General features: G+C 40.2%; 1 protein-coding gene across 3 annotated transcripts in view; it reads left to right on the forward strand.

The window, feature by feature from the left end:
* Positions 1–9566: 9566 nt before the first annotated feature.
* The window catches only part of LOC126299574 (importin-9), a 121012-nt gene continuing 109262 nt past the window's right edge, over positions 9567–21316 (forward strand). Inside the window, exons 1-2 of one of the 3 annotated variants that reach the window (XM_049991584.1) lie at positions 9567–9650; positions 10514–10648. In XM_049991584.1, coding sequence (XP_049847541.1) covers positions 10516–10648 — 133 coding nt within the window. In that variant the 5' untranslated portion in view covers positions 9567–9650; positions 10514–10515. Of the gene's footprint in view, positions 9668–10513; positions 10649–21316 lie in introns of all 3 variants that reach the window. The other 2 variants (XM_049991583.1, XM_049991582.1) reach the window with 2 other exon arrangements.

The following is a 21316-nucleotide window of genomic DNA, read 5'->3' on the forward strand; positions in this document are numbered from 1 at the left end:
TGAAGATCTAGTTTCTATTTTCTCCACAACATTTAAAAAATTATTATTGAAAATATTTTCAATTTCTACTAAGAAACTAAATACTTTTGTTAATACTACAAAACCAAACTAATAACAATACCACAAAAACTTCACACAATTTATTATGTAAATTTAATAAATGAATAACAGTGTACAAACAACTCTGTCAGAACTTAAGAACCGCTACAGCTGCAACCGAAAGCCGCTGAATGTAAATGCACACTTCCTATTTTATCTTTGTGATGTTGAAAACATTAAATAGCTACCACATTACTGTGAAACTCTTGAAACTGCACGAAAACAGACGATGTTTGCAAACATACACGAAGAAGACACAAAGGAAATTAGTTCACTTTTAGCTCCATTGTTAACAAGATGGCGGGCGTATAGAATAAATAAAGATTATTTAGCATGCTATGCAAGAAAATCGTGTCAAGTGGCGTCAGAATACTCACAGCTATGCAGAAATGGTATCACTCGCATTGGTTCGCTAAAATAGACCAACAAAATATCTCGTGTGCGTGTGGTACGAAGTACAACGGTCGTTTAGTCGCGACTGAAATGTGTAATGCGAACCATGAACTTAAAGTGCTAGAAGAATTGCAAGAAGACTTGAAAACAACAAAAGAACACATCACATGGCTCGAAAATATGGTAAGATACTGATGCAAATCACCACATCAAGATCGAAGACATACCCAGATTTACAGTCAATCAAAACATACAAAATCTAAAACTATTTCAGAAGCCTCAAACTGCTTTCAGGAAATAGAGCACGAAACTTACATTTAGTCGACAAACCTAAAACTGTTGGGGTTTGTGAATTAGATAAAGCGGGTCGAACTAGATTGCAAAAACAAAACTCTTAAAGCTGGGTCACAGTACGTTAGAATCCGACTGTCGTAAAGGAAAGGTAAACAAACCGTCGAACAACAACACTCAAATGACAAAAAATAATACTAATACAGTTCTGCTTGCTGACACTCAATTGCAGTAATGCTTGGCTACTAGCAAGATGTAATTACGTTGAAGCGCCAAAGAAACTGGTATAGGCATACATATTCAAATACAGAGATATGCAAGCAGGTAGAATACGACGACGTGGTCGGCAACGTCTAATAAGACGACAAGCGTATGACGTAGTAGTTACATAGGTTGCTGCTCGTATAGTGGCACGTTATCACGATTTAAGTGACTCTGAACGTGGTGTTACAGTCGGTGCACGAGCGATGAGAGACAGCATCTCCAAGGTAGTGATTAAGTGTGGATTTCCCCATACGATCATTTCGCGAGTGTGCTGTGAATATCAGGAATCGGGTAAAACATCAAATCTCCAACAGCGCTGTAGCCGGAAAAAAAATCTTGCACGAACGGAACCAACGACGACTGAAGAGAATGGTTCAACCTGACAGAAGTGCAACCCGTCCGCAAATTGCTACAGATTTCAGTGCTGGGCCATCAACAAGTGTCAGTGTGCGAACCATTCAACGAAATATCATTAATATTGGCTTTTGGCGCCTAAGACCCACTCGTGTACCCTTGATGACTGCATGAAACAAAGCTTTACGTCTCACCTGGGCCCGTCAACGTCGACATTGGGCTGTTGGTGACAGGAAATATGTTGCCTGGTCAGACAAGTCTCATTTCAAATTGTGTTGAACGGATGGACGTGTATGGGTATGGAGATAACCTCATGAATCCATGGACCCTGCATCTCAGCAGGGGACTATTCAAGCTGGTGGAGGCTCTAATGGTGTGTGGCGTGTGCAGTTGGAGTGATATGGTACTCCTGACGATCAAGATACAACTCTGACAGGTGACACACAAGGAAGCATCCTGTTTGATCACCTGCATCCATTCATGTCCATTGTGCATTCCAACGGACTCGGGGAATTCCAGCAGAACAAAGCGACATCCCACACGTCCAGAATTGCTACAGAGTGTCTCCAGGAACACTCTTCTGAGTTTAAACACTTCTGCAGGCCACAAAACTCCCCAGACATGAAAATTATTGAGCTTATCTGGGATGCCTTGCAACATGCTCTTCAGAAGAGATCTCCAACCCCTCGTACACTTACGGATTTATGGATAGCCCTGCAGGATTCATGCTGTCAGTTCCCTCCACCACTACTTCAGACATTAGTCAAGTGCATTCCACACCGTGTTGCAGCTCTTCTGCGTGCTCAAGGGGACCTACAAGGTATTAGGCTCTTCAGTGTATTACTAGCTTTATGAAACCTGGAGCTGGTTTGCAGGAAATCCTGAAGGATTACAATAACAAAAGCAGTGTATTACTTAGTCAGTGACTCGTGATTCTAGGTGACGCAAATGAAGTGTACAAAAACGTCCTCAGAATAGCAACCACAAGTCTAAGTGACATATTGAGTAAAATAGACAATCAAAAAGCGATTGTGATAGGCATATCACATAGGCATGACCTTATGACATCTTCTGTTACAAACAAAGAGATCCAAAAGGCCAATTTGACTTACAGACAGATCTGTCAGTCCAGTCCAAATGCTTCTTTCCTCAGCGTACATGACCTGGAAAGAAAACACTTTATAGCACATGACATGCATCTGTATTAAAGAAGCAAATCATTACTCAGTCAGAGAATTAAAGTGTTCCTGGAGGTATTCACCACAGAAATGAGAACTGCGACAATGTTGCACTGCCATCAGAAAAAAATACATGCAAAGCACTGTACACAGCCAAGGAGCTGAGGCCATCATACGCCTGCAGAATTCTTCTTTACCAGCTGATCCAGAGGGTGGGAAAGCTGTCACTGCATACTCATCTGCATTCACAACAACAACAGGAGTAGAGCACCATTAAGCACCTACAGCAGAAGAAGGGGAAACAACTGTAAGCCCATCTGCACTCATAGCAACAACAGCAGCAGATGACACGGAAACACCAACAACAAAAGAAGAGGAAACAACTGCAAGTGAAATGTGTAGTGTAACACGCAGGCGAAAATAGTGCCATCATCCCATCTGAATGACTTTTTAATGTCAGGCACAAAGAGGACGAAACCACCATGGTAAGTGGAACTAAATGTTTAACAGTATTTCATCAAAATATACAATCACATAAGGAATGAAGTTCGTCAACTAGAAATAGAATTGCAAACACTGGACATTTGACAACAACTGTACAATGTATATTTTTCTACAGATGAATAAATCAATCAGTCAAAAAAAGCCTAGCAATACTGCAGAGGCACTGCTAATTATTATGGGCATTAAATAAACTGTAAATTCTACCAAACAGTAGCTGGAAGCAGCCATGCCAGTGAAACTATCAATAAAAACTGAAATTCACGTTGGAAATTAAGATAGCAATGTGTCATGCTACCTGTTTACCAATGCACTGTCAAAACTATATGCTCTTGCAGTGTTGCACATGGGTTTTCTGCTGCAGCTATGTACATTACTCAAGCCATCTGACAAGTTATGAATTTGGCTATTTTCAACATTTTTTTAAAAAATATTTACCATTTGTGTTAGCAGTTAAAATATCGACATCGTGTTTCTTCTGGTGTATTCTCCCTGTATAAAGAATAAACTTCAGAGCGGGTTCCAACAGGTCAGATTGGGTCATTCCCTTGTCAGTGCTGTAACAAGAACCTATATAGCTCACACCTCATACTTGTCATGAACTGCATTTGAAGCAACAGCCATTGCTGCAACATGTCGAAGTAGGAATACCCAGTGACACTGCTCTCAAAGAAGAAGAATTGCCTGTTCAGTTTTGGACATGACAAGGCACAAAAAACATTTACCTCTGGAGAATCATGCTCAAATTCAGTGCATATTGGTGGATGCTTTGTACCCCAGATTCGACAATTATGCCTGTACACTTTCATTAAGGTGAAAAATGTCTTTGTCACTAAAAATTAAGTGATCAACTATGCCATCCCCATCCATATTCAATTGTTGCAACTGAAAACAAAACTCAAAACGCTTGTCTTTGTTGTTGTCATTGAGCTTCTGCACTAGCTCCAATTTGAATGGTTTCATAGACAGCTTCTGTTGCAGGACTTTGCACATTGTCATTGGAGCCATTTCAAGTTAACAGGACGCATGCAGCAATGACTTCTTTGAGCTCCTTATGAATGTTTCTTGTACCCACTCCACATTCACTTCAGTCACAGTGTGACATCCACTTCTCATTGAAAATTCTAACGTATTTAATTTATTTGTGAGATACTGTATATGTGAGCCCCATGATAGATTTTTATCCAGTTGCATTCCTAGGAATTTCACACAGCTAGCTTCCTGTAAACCCTGGTTCCTGTAATTGACTTGAATATCATTTAATATTATTTGTTTTGTTTTAAATTGCATTGATCAAATCTTTTCTACATTTAATTTTAACCCATGTAAATCGAACCAGGTATGTAATTTTTCAAAAGTATTTCCTTCAGTTTGAGGAATTTGGTCAATACTGTTACTTTCAGTGATTACAGATGTGTCATCTGCAAATGAAAGTGATTGACACTCAATGTTAAGTTGTAGATCATTTATGTAAAACAGGAACAGAATGGGTCCTAAAGCCCAGTACAGACGGAGACATTTCTTACGCCATGACTAGCATACCTAGTAAATTGCTTCATGTGAATGGTTACCTTGTGTGCCATCTGGTGGCATGCCATCACGCTGCTAGTAAATGGCATGCAACCAAACAAAGCTATGTTCCACACTATATGGCTGCCATTTGAGTGCATATGTCTGTTTGTTTTTCCTGTCAGTAGTGCACTTTGTGATAATGGAGTGGTCTAAGGAAGCTATAGAAATTCTTATTGAGCCATACAGACATGAAACATATCTTTATGACACAGAATCACCCACATACCATAGCAAACATGCCAGGAAATACTCACTCGACAAAATAGTTGATTCATTGAAGAAGGTTAGGTTTCCGTCTCATGCTGAAATTATAGTGAAGTTAACATCTGAAATTTGTGTCAGAACTCAATAAAATAAAAGCCTCAAGGAAGAGTGGTATGTGATCTGCTGGCATGTAGGAAACAACGGTCGCTTTTTTAAGAATTTTCTTTTTTTTTTTTTTTTTTGCAAGGAAAGAAACCTGCAGTGCTGAATTTGCACAAGAAAGCACAGACTACACTAAAAACAATTACGTCACAGTAAGTAATTTTTCCCCCTCAATTTCCTCTGCAGTTAGTACAGTAAGTAAAAAAAATTACTGATAACTGGTTTGTCTCAGCAAACTTCACATGATACATTATACCAACAAATATGCAATGAATACGAATAGCGTACTTGTCTGATGTGTTTAGTTTACAGATCGAAGGTTGTGGATTTGAACCCCAGTAATATCCTTATTTTTTTCTCATTTGTAACTTAAAATTAAATACGTTGTGAAGCTGAGTTCATGGCCCATTCTCTTGCACAGTGTCTCATATTGGCCATAAATATCCGACCACAAAAAATATAAAGTACACACTGCAAGCTGTGTACAATTGTTATCATCATTTTTGAGGATGAATGTCTTGTCAGTGAGGCGCCAAAGTCTCCCATTGATTTTAGTGAAGATTTTTCAATTATAGACAGCTGAAAACAGAGACTTTGAGAAAGGTCCATAAAATATGCCATAGAGACAACAGATAAAAGGAAAAGTGCTCACAATGAATAAGAAAATGCTATTTGCAAAGGAGCTGATAATATGCTGACCAGCATAAATAAACCAAAAACTGTTCCCACTGATGTTGAAGTATTTGGTTCATATGTAACTGCTTCTCTATGGCAAATAAAAAGTAAAGCCCTGGTGGTGGAAACTAAGAGACAGATATTTAATATACTTTGTGCTGTACAAGAGGTAGACTTGGGCAATAATGAGTAACAAGACTTTTTCTTTGTTTATTTTGAGTAACAAAACTGCTTATTTCTTTATTTGAGTTAAAAGACTGCTTATTTCTTTGAGTAACAAGTATGTTTATTTTTTATTTTCATTAAAATGTAATTGCTCAGTATCTATAACATACAAGTTACAGGCAGTGCTTTACTTTGAATGTGGATTGTAATTATAGCAAACTGAAATTACAAAATATATTGCTCATACCAACTAAGTTAATTTACACATATCATACACTCTCCTGCATGCCATGTTAACTTTTTTGTCATAATTAGCAGCATTACTTACTTTAAATATTTGGCGCTTTATCAGTACTGAATTTCTTTTACAGATTCCCACTGCCATTGTGCATACCCAGTAGCTTTGAAATATTCCTGAAGAGTATCCCTCACTTTCCTAGCTTCTTTAACTAACCTGTGTTGACCTCATCTTCCTATACCCCTCAGATTTTTTTGCTGCCATTCTCCTAGAATGATAACAATGATTTGTATCTTCTTTCTTTTTCAGTTATCCAACATAATTCTCCTCACATATCTAGTAAGAAAATTATGTAGCATACAAATAGACAATGTGATTTTCTGTACAGTTTCAACAGGTAGTTTCATTTTCTGAAGGAGAATTCTGAACCTATTGCTCAATATTACAAAATCATTTTCAGAAGTTCTTCTTGCCCCACTCAAACGGTAACTAAATATTTTCAGTTGCTGTGCGGGATTTCTCTTATATTGCTTCATTATATGCTCTGATAAGTGAAAAGCATCATCAGCTACGACTATATAAGGCATTGCAGTTGGAGTTCCTGATAATATCTCTGGTGTAGGAATGTTCATTAAATTTTGAGCACCAGTAAGAATTTCACAGAAGGAACTATTCTGGAACAATCCTTCATCACTAACCCTCTGATTGCAGCCTACATTCACATATGTAAATTTATACTGTGCATCAACAAGTGTCAGTAACACAATGCTGTTACCTTCTTTGTAATTTTAGTAGTATGCTCCCATACATCTTGGTGGTCGGAATTCCACATGCTCCCCATCTAAAGTGCCAAGACAATTTGAAAAGTTGCACATGTCTTGGAACTGTTTTTATATTTGTTTCCATTCACTTTCTGTTGATGGCATCTGAAAGTCAGAAAATGTTATGTGAATGTGTCAATGTGACTTTCATACACGTGAACTGAAAAACAATTATGATCTTAAAGTCTGGAATCACTATGTTTTAGACACATTTTCCCCCAACAACTGAAAATTATGCATTATGAAGTGCACTAATTTTGTCTGAAAATTCCTCAGGGAGGGGAGAAACAGTTATGGCCTGTAAATTTTAAGGTTCAGTTCTTGAACCTACACTTTTACAATGTAGGGCTACTTTTCGAATATAATTGCCAAACTATAAAACTATAAAAATGTCTGAGAATGCCTGTACATGGGTATAGATGAAGTTTGGATCAGAGACACAGTTCTTGTTGAAAATTGTTAAGAATTCCACTTTAAAGAATTTGTTGCTATTTCTAATGAATTAAGCAGAATAAAGGGAATGCTAGGGGTTTCCCCACTAACAAAACGTAACAAATAAAACTACATCAAAAAGTTGTGACAGAAGCACCCAGAATACACTAACACACCAAAAAATGTTTCTTTTGAGAGTAACACATCTGACCAAAATGGTTCCCTTAATGTACTTCTCAGCTTATTTAAATGTGTTATTACATTTACTTATTTTGGTCATGTTCTCATGAAATTTAACAAAATCAATGTACTTTCATGTATGAATCCTTCAAGCACTGGTAAATTGGGTCACAAGTTTCAGGAATAATTGAGGACATCGTGTTTACAGGTATTGTGAATGAAAACATTAGGCTTCTGTAGCTATCTTCAGTAGCCATAAACCTCAGTGTTAGAACTTACGGAATTAGTTCGAGCTTACAAGTATGCACTGTACATACAGCAGCCTTGTAGGTTTATATAAACGAACCTACTCACCTCTTTGAAGTTGAGATACAGTCTCGCATAGCTGTGTTTTGCTTCGTTATTCTTGGAGCTACTAAACGAAGCAAATTCGAAAATTTCGTCTCGCCCATTCTCAGAAAATTTTTGTATGATTCCCTGTCCTCCAACCTCAGTTCACTGCGTAATAGGCTGTGCAATTCCGGACCACCGTCGACAGATCTGAAAATCCTAGGTCTACTCAATCATCTTCTATTATGCCAAAGTAAATTTATTCGCCGATGTCACCGAGATATTACTGCGCTAGTGACTGTATAAGCTACAGCTGCTTTTCACATGTCATCAGCCATTTTCTAAAATATTGTTACGACATCTGCAGTCATTGTGTGGACAAACGCAGCTACTAGATGGAATGCCATCTCTTGGAACAGGAAGTTGTACCATCTTATTGCCCCATTGGTGGCGCAAGATATGTCCTCGTCTGTACAGGGCTTAAGACAGAACCTTGGGGTACTTCTTGTGAAATGGTTTTCCATTTTGAAGTATAAGTTCCTCTGTTTGAGGATATAACCACTCTTTGTCGTAGTTGGTTAGGTAGGACTTAAACGATTCTGACACAATGCCCCTAATTCCATATTTTTCCAGTTTATGCAGTAGCAAGGATTGGTTCACACTATCAAAGGCCTTCGATAGGCCACAAAAACTTTGTGTGGCATGCAGTCTGTTGTCTAGAGAGGAGTTGCTTTTACCTACAAAATGGTTTACAGTGAATACTGTTGTTTTGCCTTTTTGAAATCCATAATGATTTTTTGAAATTATTTTAATTTTTTATGAAATTTTGAATTTGTACGCTGACTACCTTTTCAAATATTTTTGATATTTATGGAAGAAGAGACATTAGGCGATAGTTTCCCATATGTTCTTAAGTATGTCTGGAAAATAACCTTGTTGAAGGGAATGGTTAACTAATGTTGGCATCGGCTGTGCAGTTATTTTAAATTTTTACACTTTTCCCTAGATTTTGGGAAAAGTAACCAAACATCCCTACGTGTAGGTAGGTACATGTCCATACGGTTAGGAGCTATGCCAACGTGACATTTTGCTACTCATGTAACTGTTACATATTCCAATAATGACCCAATTAATCTTTGGCGTAACAAAGATGAAGCGTAGTGGGACCATTATTCCTATTTATGCATCAGACTATCGTGCCATTCATGACGTTGTCAACTTGATTTCTAAAATTTTACAGTGAAAGTACGTATTTCGGCAGCCGGATGAATGACAGACTGTACATTAATCAAAAAGAAGAGTAACGCAGTAATGCAGAGCTCACTAGTGGTGACGACTCTAGCAACGCTACAACTCCCACGGGGAAAAATAATCGAAACGGAGCTGCTGTTGAAAGAGCTGTTGCTTAATTTAAGTTTGACACAGAATATTAAGTACCAGTAACGGTATTATAATATGGGGAGTAGTAGGTTTCACTTCTAGCATGTCATCACTGCTCAGCAGGGACACAACAATAACTTAAGTTTCATCATACAAAATATAGTTGCGTAATTGCAAATATAGATAAAAAATAACACAATTTTGGGAACTTAATTATTACAGCGGTAAGCAGTTACTACTTTTGGGATACAAAATGCAACTCTCTCTCTCTCTCTCTCTGCCTACTGCGGTGAGTTTGCAGATTGAATGTTGGCCAAACTGAGTATACGCAAATTCCCTGTCTGAGTGTATGTGAAAGATTGTTTGCTGTTTAATGTTGGAAGTGCGCGTGGTGTGTGAGGAAAGAAAAAGGTACTTTAGTAAGTTTGGTATGTTATTTACGATTGTTTGTGAAAATGGAAATTACTGGTGTGGCGTGATCAGCGTATATGCTGATTTCGTACGCGACTTTAGAGTAACTCGTAACTCTGTTTGTTGGCGCCAAAATGTATTTCTAATTTTACTGAAAGTATATGCAATTCAGCGTTCGACCGCGAATGAGCAAAACTGTAGAAAATAATTATAGTAATAAATATATCCGACATGCAGCTGTAAACGTTTATGCTCTGCTGTGCAACATCGAGAAGCCTGCTATGCTCTATATTTGGCAGTCGGCTAACTAACTTGCTTATTTATGAATGCATAGCTGCTCCAGTGCGTTAGATCGGAAATGTTTATTTTAGAGTCTGACAGTATTTAAGATCAAAATTGTTTCTCAGAAGTGTTTCCAGTGTATTGTTTTTATCTTGCGATCGGAAATGAAATTTGTATCCAAAAACTTACTAAATTAAACAATACCTTCAGTTAGAAATACCTTCAGTGATTATACAGTCAGAAAGAGTTCAAAGTAGTAGAAATAAGTTTACCTCAGTGTTGCTGGCTGTGTAAAAAGTGGGAAGAGAATTGTGAGCGTGAAAAAAATTTGGGTGATCTAGTACACATGTTATTGAAATGAATAGACTTTAAGGATGGATCGTTGAAATCTTGGGTTTCATCTGCATTTCAGAATAGTCCTGTGTTCATTGTCATATATATTGCAGCCTGTAATAGCTTAAAGTCAGAATGAAACTGTGTTCAGTTTGTCTCTCATCATTAAAAATTTTCATTGAAATAATGTGTGTAGAGTACAGTCATTAGTAACAGGGGAATTATTAATGGATGTTAATTTCTTTCAGAGATGGCAGCCAGTCCAGAAACAAATAAGTCTCTGAGAGAAGCCCTGTATGATACACTTATGGGAATACTTTCACCACACCAAGAAGTAAGAACTGCTGCAGAAGACAGGATACAAGCGCTAGAAGTAACAGAAGGTAAAAATAGTTAATTGATGGGTAGCAGTTTTTGTTTATAGGAATTTTGTGCTGTGATGTTGACAATTTTAGATTGTCCTGTTTCCACAGGACTAAAAATTTAGTTGTTTGGGAACATTTTAGAGCCATCAGTGAGTCACTCAGATCTTATAATTCTTAGATGAAAGGTCAGGAAGGTGATCTTATAAAGCGAAGTTAAAATATGTCTGCCAAGTTCTTAAAGTTTCAACATGTATTAATGTCAGTCAATTTGTTTTAAAGAGGTGGAGCAGTGTCAGTTATTTTAATGTTGTCCGAAAAATTTCTCATGTTCATTTTGTTAGTGTGTAACAATAAATCCAAAGTAACAGTAAAACAGATAATGGCTTAAAGAAAATGTCAAGGAAATGCATTTTGTGTGACGAGAGGGAAGTATGACACTAGTTCATGTCATGTTGTCAAACCATAATTTATCAAATTTTAAATGAATTATATTAAGAAATGACATGAAACTCATAAGGTCTAATAAGTGCTGAAACCTTTGTATTTAAAATAGGAAAAAGACTTGTATTTTGAAGTTAGTTAGGTTTAATGAACTGTCAAAATTAAGTTTGTGTCCAACGGAACGTACTTGTAGTAGTAAAAGCTACCAACCTGAAAGTTTGCCTGAACACAATATTGCTTCACTATTCATGGTCCTGTCCGGGGGGGGGGGGGGGGGGGGTGTATGCATCTTGCCTTCCTCCATTACTGACGTAGCTGTTATAGGAGGGCCTATATTTTAATGTGGAACTCAGAGCATTGGTGCAACTCCACATTTTTCACATGAACAACTCATTGCCAGAGGTGAAATAAGGGATTAGTGGCAAAAAAATGAGCACCAACTCTGGAGCATTGGGTTTGTAGTTTAGCATGACCATTAAAGCAAGAGTCTGTGTAACAAATACTGAAGTGATGTTACACTTTTTATAAATGCACTTTAATTTTGCAATTGAACACTGACTTGCTGTTTCAGGAAAGTCTTTGAAGTCAATTGTCCAATAACTGTCCCTGAAAAATTTGGGTTTAAGTCTAGAATAAACGCATTGTGTGTCCAACCTTTACTCCCCTATTTTGCCTAGGTTGGCAATATATCTTTGTGTAGCCAATGAGGTAGTTCTAAGTAACCAAAGAGTGGCAGGGAGTATTGACTGTATTTGCAGATTATGAAAGCTTGGCTTGAACTGCTAAGACTTCCATAATTTTTTGTGCTTTCATTTCAAAACAATGATTAACAGACACCTATAACATTACCAGAGGTCTACATTCTCGAGTTTGAAACTGTCTGTTAGTTTGTGAAACCAAAGAATTTGATGTCAGGAAAAACAATTCTGCTACATCATTTCAAAATTTTAAATGTGGCTGAAGCAACAACTGTTAAGTCTTCACGATAAATAACAGCCAGGCAGTTGCAGGATAACGATTTATTGAAATCCTTGACCACGGTTTTGGTATATCTAAATATACCTTCCTCAGAAGCAAAAATATATGTTTATAGGAAGACACCTTCATTAGCAAAAGACTTAGCACCATAACTGAGATAGAAGAAAAACACACGTATAGTTTTAAGTAACCATGAAAATTTCCAAAGTATTACTAGCACAAAAACTTCTGGTCACTTACTAAAATCACATCCTGCAGTGGTGATAAACAAAACAATCATGCAAAAGGCATTGTCAGTAGTTAAGATTAAAATATCGCCTCCATCTGTACAACATAATCGTGAAGAGATCGTCAATGCCAGCACGAAAGATTCAGTACTTAGCCTGTGAACTAGTGTGTGGAAGTACTAGGGCAGATAGTTTCACCGAAAGGGCACTTGTGACATGAGTGAGATGCTCCTTTCCTGTCTTGTTGGGATTTTATGTATTTTGATGATGGTTGTTCGCAGTTTTCAATGTGTACGTTTGCTTTAAATGATTCTGTGGAAATACGGAAGCGTCCAATCCTGCCAGTCTGCTTTGACCCATGACATCACAAATATGGCCTAAACGACCATAAACCACGGTCGAATATGGTGCATATAAAGTCTGTATGTACACATTATGAGGACAAAAATACATCGAAAAACGCACACAATTTCCACAAAAAAGCCTAATGACACTAACGGGACAAGTATCGGTAATGGGGTGTTTTTGGGTGGGGGCAAACTAAATATAAACAAATTTAGACACCCACCCCATACAAAACCACACAAAACAATGAAATAAACAGACACCACAAAACTCCCCACACACTAAATACAATATCGTCTGGAATCGGACACTTCCCTTGACCTGTATAGCTCAACAGAAGCTCATGATCCTGTAAATTAGGAGCAAACACTTCCCTTGTCCTATATAGCTCAAAAACATCTCCAGATACCAATATCAACATACACAGCCACACATTGGGATCGAACACTTCCCTTGACCTGTGCGCTGTTAATTTTATTCGTCATATCCATTCCTGAACAAAAACAACAACCGATTAATTTTACTAAAATTACCACACGATGTACAGTGAACAACACTAAATTAACCTTAACACAAAATTGTTAACTCACTGAAACGAATTCCACTGCAAACACAGCCGACACTCGAACAATTCTGGATAATGAGCAAAAGCAAACTGAGCCCATTACACCACACAAATGAAAACCCTGAACATACCACCAGAGAGCACAACAAACCACAACACATCTGCAAACATGCCACACTCACAAACCAAACTCCACGCCGCCATGACGTCACACACAACACACTTAAGTCACGGGTCAAAGCCAATGCGTGGGATAGAACACTTCTGTCGACCTGATTGTTGTGTTTTTTATTCATGATGGCATGATGGTTTCTATTTACAACATTTTGTTTGTTTTCGCTAGTATATATCCTAGTCTATAATTTGCGCGAGATTCTCGTGCATAACACTAGTGTTACCTCCTGTTGGATGTGTTCTTTAGCACAAGCTTCACACTAAGACACAGGCAAATTGGTGTTCATATTTTCTATTGTGAGTTGGTGAACCTGACAAATGTGAAATGAGAAAATCTGGTTGTGGTAAATTGACTGGGAGTGAAGCCTAATGTTTACATCCATGTTACATTGAAAAATGCAAGGAGGCATCCAGTACATAATGTTGGCCCATTGCGTTTAAAGCTCAGTGAGCATTTAGGATATTGCTCTGCTTAACACTTTTTGCAAAAAAGTGCTAAATTTATATACTACGTAACAGCACTACCTTTGTTCTCCATGAGCAGCTTCGTCATTCACAGCTGCTCAGAGTTGGCGTAAATTGTTAGTTGGATGTCAGTTTTACTTTGCAGAGATTTTGATTTTGGTTCAGATGTGCTGTATGAATAAGGTGCATGTTAGTCAAATTGAAGATTGCTGACTTTCATTCAGTCTCTGGTGATGTGCTACTTCTCTAGGCTATATACAATGTAAACAATGTGTGTCAAATTGTTAAACAAAAATGTTATGCAGCTGTTATAGGCAATGTATTTGTGAGCAGTAACAGATAAGTTACTGATAAATATACTGGTGTTGAAAAGTAGAGCAGTAAACTGAGATTTTTCAAGGTTGTATTTATTTTGCCACAAAATGGTATTAACAGGTGATAGTACAGTAGAAACAGTATAATGAATACAGAATGTAAAAAAACTGCAACATGCGTAATGGTAGACAAAAATGTTTATTTTTCTAATGTCACAGATTTGCGCACACATTACAACACAGGTTAATGTGTTCAGTACGGAATGTGACCACATTTGGCAGACACATGCCTGACAGTGATCGGGCATGTGGTGAATGTCACCAATAATTTGTTGTGGCAATAATGCAGCCTTCCTGCAGACCTGCATGCAAATCTTAGTGGTTGGTGGATGCTGATGTGATACACCAGTCTCCCTAGTGCATCCCAGACATGCTTGATGGGATGGAAATGGGGAGAGTGAGCAGGCTTCACAGTACATGGAATATCTTCAGTTTTCAAGAAAGCATCAAGCACCCATGCTGTATTAAATCGAGCATTATTGTCCTTCAGTACAGAGTCTGGGTCCACAGCACCTCACAACCACGATAAATGTCGCAATATCTCATCACAATACCTGACAGCAGTTAACTCGCTTATTCACCCGTACAATTTCATTAAGAGGTTTTAAGAGAGGTTAACATAATCTTTGCCCACGTCGTTAGGGATCCTCGTTGATATTGTTCTCTTCCCATAATTTTTGGCTCTCAAAAAAGAACCTTGGCCCACTTTTAGGCTGTCCAGAGGCACAATTGATGACTCCACTCTAGATGTACCTTTCTGTGAAGATGCATCAGAGCTACACATACAACAGGTCTCAGACAATAAAAGGCACTCTGAAGAAGCCTTCTGTACACAGATTGCCTCAATACAAGACGTCCAGTGGATGCTGCGAGGTCAGATGCCAGTTGCCGTGCAGTACTAAAGGTGGTACTTCCGTGCCCTTACATCTTTCTGACATCACATGTGGTGAGCCCTGACATGGTCTTCAGGATACAGTTTCTCTCTAAAATGTCACCACATGCGAGAAACAGTAGAATGATCCGTATTAAGTCATCGGGCCACATCAGTTTGTGACCGTCCTGCTTCCATCCTTCTTATGGCACTCAACTGCAGAGTGTCTTAGACATCTTCTCTATGTGAGACTGCATTGTCTTTGATTGTGTACACAGCAGGTATTTATGTGGGACTACCTGGCCGACACTACCCTGTTAGATAGGTGCCCTGAGGTTACTTCAATCTTGCACACCGGTGTATATTGAAGGAATTTATATTACTTCTGAAAATTGTGTAAGCATTTGTTGGTTGTGTTAATGTTGCCATTATTATATTATCTGTAAACATTATATCAAAACATTTTGCTATGGTGTGCAACACAGTTATTATATTGTTTCCTCCTACATGAGTGAAATTATAAGAATTGTTTAAAATTTCTTGCATTAAAGGGAAAGAAGTTTTAACTATTTTGGCAATCATCCAGTTTGGAATTGACTATCATTGAGGAAAACAAGAGATAAAACTCACATCAGCAAAAAGAAAATGTATGCTCAGAAATAACTGATGTCCATATTAGCATTCCCTTTTGTGGCAAAAAATATTTCCTTAACAGAGCTCCCCATAGCAGATGCTGACTAAAACTGGCTCAATCAACTGTACACGCAAATGTTACCTCTGCTACGTCAATTCCTCTCTTTCCTTAAATGAATTAACCAAACACTGGCAAAAAATTGTGGTGCTGGTTACATCTAGCATTTAAAGCTAGTTAAACCAGATAGTATCAAGTGGGAAGTGCCACCTCCTTCCCCTATCTGTGTCCTGATTTTTGTCAACCTGGCTAACCACCTCGTTTCCTGTATTGCTTGTAGTTTTTTCCTTCTGCCTGTTCTTTTATCCTTTTTAGCATTTAGGTCCCTGCTTGAGGTTTGACCTCCGCTTCAAAATTTCCTGTTTTTAGTGTGGGCTATTTGGGGAAGAACTCCCTCTCTAGCATCTTCGGTGTGGATTCAACTCCCCCATCTTTTCCCTCTCCCTTCCCCTGCTGTAGCACCCTTCCACACTGCTATGTCACAAGCACATGTAGCCAGTCCATGTGGTGGGGCTGTTATGTACTCATATGGCTGAGCCCCATGACAACACAGGGATCACACTACTGATACCTGAGCTGTTCCCTCCCAGTAGTGGTTGCTTGCCTTCTTGGAGCACTGGAAATCCCAGCAACCACTGCTGTGCCAGACGGCCCTTGCTGTGGGAGGGTGGAGCCCCTGTTTGGAGTGGGTGGTATCAGGGCGGATGCTTGGCGCATGAAGCATATCATGCTGGCCATTCTCAAATGGCCATCTCTTCGAATGGTGAAGGATCATTGAATCCCTCTTCCCCACCATGGGAGGAGGGCCAGGCTTGCTATCTTGAAACTTTCCCCGCTAACTCATCTGTACTAAGAAGGATGGGGATACATTCGCTACCACAAAGCCATTGTTTTTTGTGGAAAATATAAAGGAAAAGTTTGCTGTCAGTCTCCCTGTTAATAATAAGCTGCTTCTGCCACCCAATCCGCAGCTCTTCATGACTGCGATTGTCTCCGCAATGTCCCACTGTCTATTACTCTGCACCAATATCTGAATATCGTCCAGGAAGTCATTTCATTCGGATCTCATCCTGCAAACTGGTTAGAAATTCTGGGCTAAACTGTAGTGGCATGGCATTCATTTTTTTCAGCATGTACAGAAGGGTCGCAAAGTTAATCACATTGATACTGGCACCTACATTCTGGCATTCGAGGGGATACGCGCCCAGAGGAGGTCAAGGTTATGTGCTACAGGTGTTATGTGAAGTGATATGTCCCGCCATCTATGTGACCCTCAGGTGCTCGGCATTCATTTTATGGGTATAGGCTTTAAGATGCTGGGGTTACTGAGCTGGATACTGGTAAGTGCTGCCAGTCCCCCTATATCGTAAGCTCTAGGCACGCTTCAGTGACCACCATGTGGTGCAGCTGTGGAACGTTGTCTCTCACGGAACTGAGGTCTTGGCTTGAGTGCCCAGATCGCGAGGGTGGAATAAACCTCTATAAAAAGAATCAGTCTCGAGGTGGGCTGCATGCTGATGAGACGTATGGTTGTTGAGGTGGAACAGTTATTAGCAGGTGACTTCTGGGGAACCTGCTGCACCTCAGTTGTGTAAGGCTTACTCAGGCACATGGTGCTCTGAGTGTACTCTTGCTTCCCTAGCTGCTCATGGGACCACAATGTAATCTCCAAAATCTTCGTCTCCTCCTCCCAGTGGAAAGGGTGGGCCACTGGGAGGTACTAACACCCAGTCTAATAAGAGGGCTCGTGTAGTCAGTCTCCCTGAATCTGGCACTTATTCAAAAGTACAGTCTCTAGTAACAGAATACATGCTGGTCCTCAGAATGTTTCTCATAGTGAAATGAAGGAAGGGTAGTTTTGAGAAGGTTTCGCCCTTCTATTTACAAAAAGATTTGGAGGGAATCTGTGGCTCCTTAAAATGGGTGAAGTGCTTGTGCAATGGGACCCTGCTAATGGAAACTTCAAATTCCCAGCAAGCAGCTAACCTCCAAACTGCTAAATACCTTGGGAATATGCAATAGACACTGAAGTGCATTATAGCAAAGGTGTTGTCACATGCAGGGATCTAGTCCACATTCCCAAGGAGGAATTGCAATGTGAGTGGGCTTTGGAAGGTATAGTTGATGTGCAACATATCAGGAAGAGAGTTGATTGCAATCTTATCAAATTTGACTCCTTCATCCTGACCTTCAGTAGCACAAAACTTCATGAGCATGTTAAGGCTGCCTTCCTTTGCCTTAATGTGAGGCTTTGTTTCCCAACCCCAATGTGCTGTTTTAAATGCTGGCATTTTGGGCATGCCACCTTAAGCTGAAAAGGCGAAGCAACTGCTTGAGGCTGCTCATCAAAGAGTTGGTTGCTCGTCTCCAGCAAAATGTATCAATTCCTTTAGAGACCACCCTGTCTGGAGTAGGGAATGCCGAATCTTTTTAGAGGAACAAAAGTACAGGAAATAAAAACAACAAAGTGTATTCCCTATGGTGAGGCCGAAAAGATCTGTAAGTCCATGCAGCCTTCCACATTTGCTACATCTTTTGTGTCAGTGGTTCAGAAGCCTACTACAAAAGCAGATGCCTCCATGCAGACGAAGGTGACAAGTGTTGGCACTAACATGTACATAACAGTGCAATTGCAAGGCAGCAAGTGTTTGAGTGTGTGGCATCTTCATGAACAGCAAAGGTACAGTGGCCAACTTGGGCGAGCCCTTGGCATCTCCAACAGCCGAGGGTGTTCAGAAGCCCAGCATGGCCATTACCACTCCAACGGCTCCACCAGAGCCCATAAAACTGCGAAAGGCTCCTATTAAGCAGCAACAGCAGGTAAAATAAAGTGGTAAACTATGTGACCATGTCAGTGTGATTTTACCTGATGCTTCATCAGACTCTTCCCCAGAGCTGATGGAGTAAGAGGTATGCGTGGAGCAATCATCTTGCCCCACAATGTCTGCAGCTTGTGGTTTAGTGGCTAGTGTTGCTGGATCTCGGGGTCCCGGGTTTGATTCCCTGCCAGATGGGAGGCTTTCTCTGCCCGGGCACTGGGTATTTGTGTTGCCATCACATCATCAGTATTAGTGATAGTGGCTAGATTGGATTGTGAAAAAATGGACTGTGTAAGAATTGGGACTTTGTATGGGTGCTGATGACTACGAAGTTGTGTGCCCCACAAACCAAACATTATCACCCCATGAGTGCACCTTCACCTGCTGCAGTCACCCCACCCTGTCAGAAAGACAGGATGAAGGTACTATAGATGGCTCCATACTTCAGTGGTTCACGATGCATGTGGAGGAACTCAGGGTAGATCACTGTTTCTCTCCAGGAGGCTTAGTTCCATCCATAATACACACCTGACCTAAGAGGCTATGCACTCCACAAATAGGACATGGGGGAGAGAGAGAGAGAGAGAGAGAGAGAGAGAGAGAGAGAGAGAGAGAGAGAGAGAGAGAGAGAGAGGCATAGGTATTTTCGTCAGGATTGACTACCACCCCACTTTACAAGCTGTTCGTTGAGCCATGCACGTGTGTCATTCATTGACAGTATGTTACCTTTACTTTTCCCCCACATGATGCACTTGATGAAGAGGCCCTCACCAACTTTATTATACAGCTCTCCCACCCCTTCATCCTCTGTGGTGATTTTAATGCCCACAGTGTGCTTTGGAGCTCTGCAACTACCTGCTCCAGGGGTAGAGCAATTGAGGCTTCTCCTGTCATCCTGTGCGTACTTGCTAAATGCGAGACATTGCCCTGACTTCTGCACAGTGACTGGGTCATTCCGTGCCATTGATCTCTTGCTTTGCTCTCCAGCTCTTCCCCACAGTGCTCAATGGGAATTGGTTGATGACTTGTGTGGAAGTGATCACTTCCCAATCTGTATTCACTTGCCAGATGGCGTGGACCTTGAAAGGAAACCGCCTCGATGGGTGCTCAGTAGAGCCCACTGGTCTCCTTACTGCCAGTTGGCCCAGTTCTAACCCTGTGTGAATGTAGAGGCATCAGTGGATTGTTTTACCAAAATGGTCCACCACACTGCCACAGCATCCAGTCTACAGGCCACCAGGAGAGCCTATCTGTTCCTTGGTGGAGTGCTGAATGCCGCTCTGCAATCAGGACCAGATGTGCGGCTCTGCATATGTTCCAGTGTCTGCCAACTGCAGATAATCTTCCAGCCTTCTGGGTGCTGATGGCAAAGTGTTGCCAAATTATTAAGAGAGCAGGAAGAGGTTGTGGCAACATTTCCTGAACACCATTATTGTTTCACCAAAAGTTCCATTGTGTGGGAGACAATCAGGTGAATATCTGGGAGAGGAGATAGGTGCCCCATGGGTGCTGTAATGAATAATGGCACTCTCCAAATGGATCCGTGAGACATTGCCCAGACTATGGTGGTGTATTTTGCTGCAGTTACTGCAAGAGCCAATCAGGATCCAGGTTTCCAGTGCCATAGAGTGGTTGCTGAGAGGTGAAGTTTGGCTTTCCAGCCCATCTCTAATGAAGTTTACAATTGCCCATTCTCCATGTGGGAGCTGGATTCTGCATTGTCTGTGACTCATGACACATCCCCTGGTCATCAGAGAATCCATTACAATATGCTGCAGCACCTCACAAGGCAGAACAGATATCTTCCTCGCACTTTTTAATGCCAGTTGGGCGTCTGTTCACTTTCCTGACTCACGGTGTGAGGCAGTTTTAATTCCCCTGTTAAAACCTGCAGAAGACTGCACATGCCCTAGTAGTTACCATATTGTTTCCCTCAATAGTTTTATGGGGAAGACCTAGGAGCAGATGGTCAACTACAACCTTGTCTGGATCTTAGTGTCAGCAACTCCTTAGTCGCTTTCAGTGTGGGTTCAGGTGGTTTTGCTCCACCTTTGATTACCTTGCCCTCCTGGAGGTGGCTATACAACAAGCTTTTACACTGGCATCACCACCTCGATGTATTTTTTTGACATCGAGAAGGCCTACGATACTACTAAGAGGCGCTCATCCTGGAGCACTTCATGAATGGAGTTTCTGTGGTTGTCTTCCCATTTTTATTCACTACTTCCTTTCACTACAATATTTTAGATACAGAGTTGTTGACATCCTGTCTGATCACTTTGAGCAGGAGAACGGTAGTGTTTTAACTGTGATTGTCTTTGCCATGGTTATTACTAGCATTATGTCCATAGTGAAAAGTCCTGTCCAGTGTTCTTTGTTTGTGAATGACTTCTGTGTTTTGCTCTTCTTCAAGCCTCACAACGATGTGTCAATTGCAACTATCTTAGACATTTTGATGAATGGGTGCAGAAGCATGGTTTTGAGTTTACCACCGAAAAGTCCATGTGTGTTCTTTTTCACCGTTCTCATTCAATTTTAATCTTTCCTGGGTTGAGGATGAGGGACACTGTCCTTACTTTTAAAGACGCAGTGAGGTTTTTGGGCCTCGTATTTGTCTCCTAAGCTTTCATGGTTACCACATCTTAGGGACCTTAGCCACAGTACACAGGGAGCAGACAGGACTTATCTGATCCAGTTTAACAGGGCATTTGTGGGTCCATAGTGTATGTGTCTGCA

The sequence above is a fragment of the Schistocerca gregaria genome, chromosome X, assembly GCF_023897955.1.
Source record: "Schistocerca gregaria isolate iqSchGreg1 chromosome X, iqSchGreg1.2, whole genome shotgun sequence".
Taxonomy (NCBI): domain Eukaryota; kingdom Metazoa; phylum Arthropoda; class Insecta; order Orthoptera; family Acrididae; genus Schistocerca; species Schistocerca gregaria.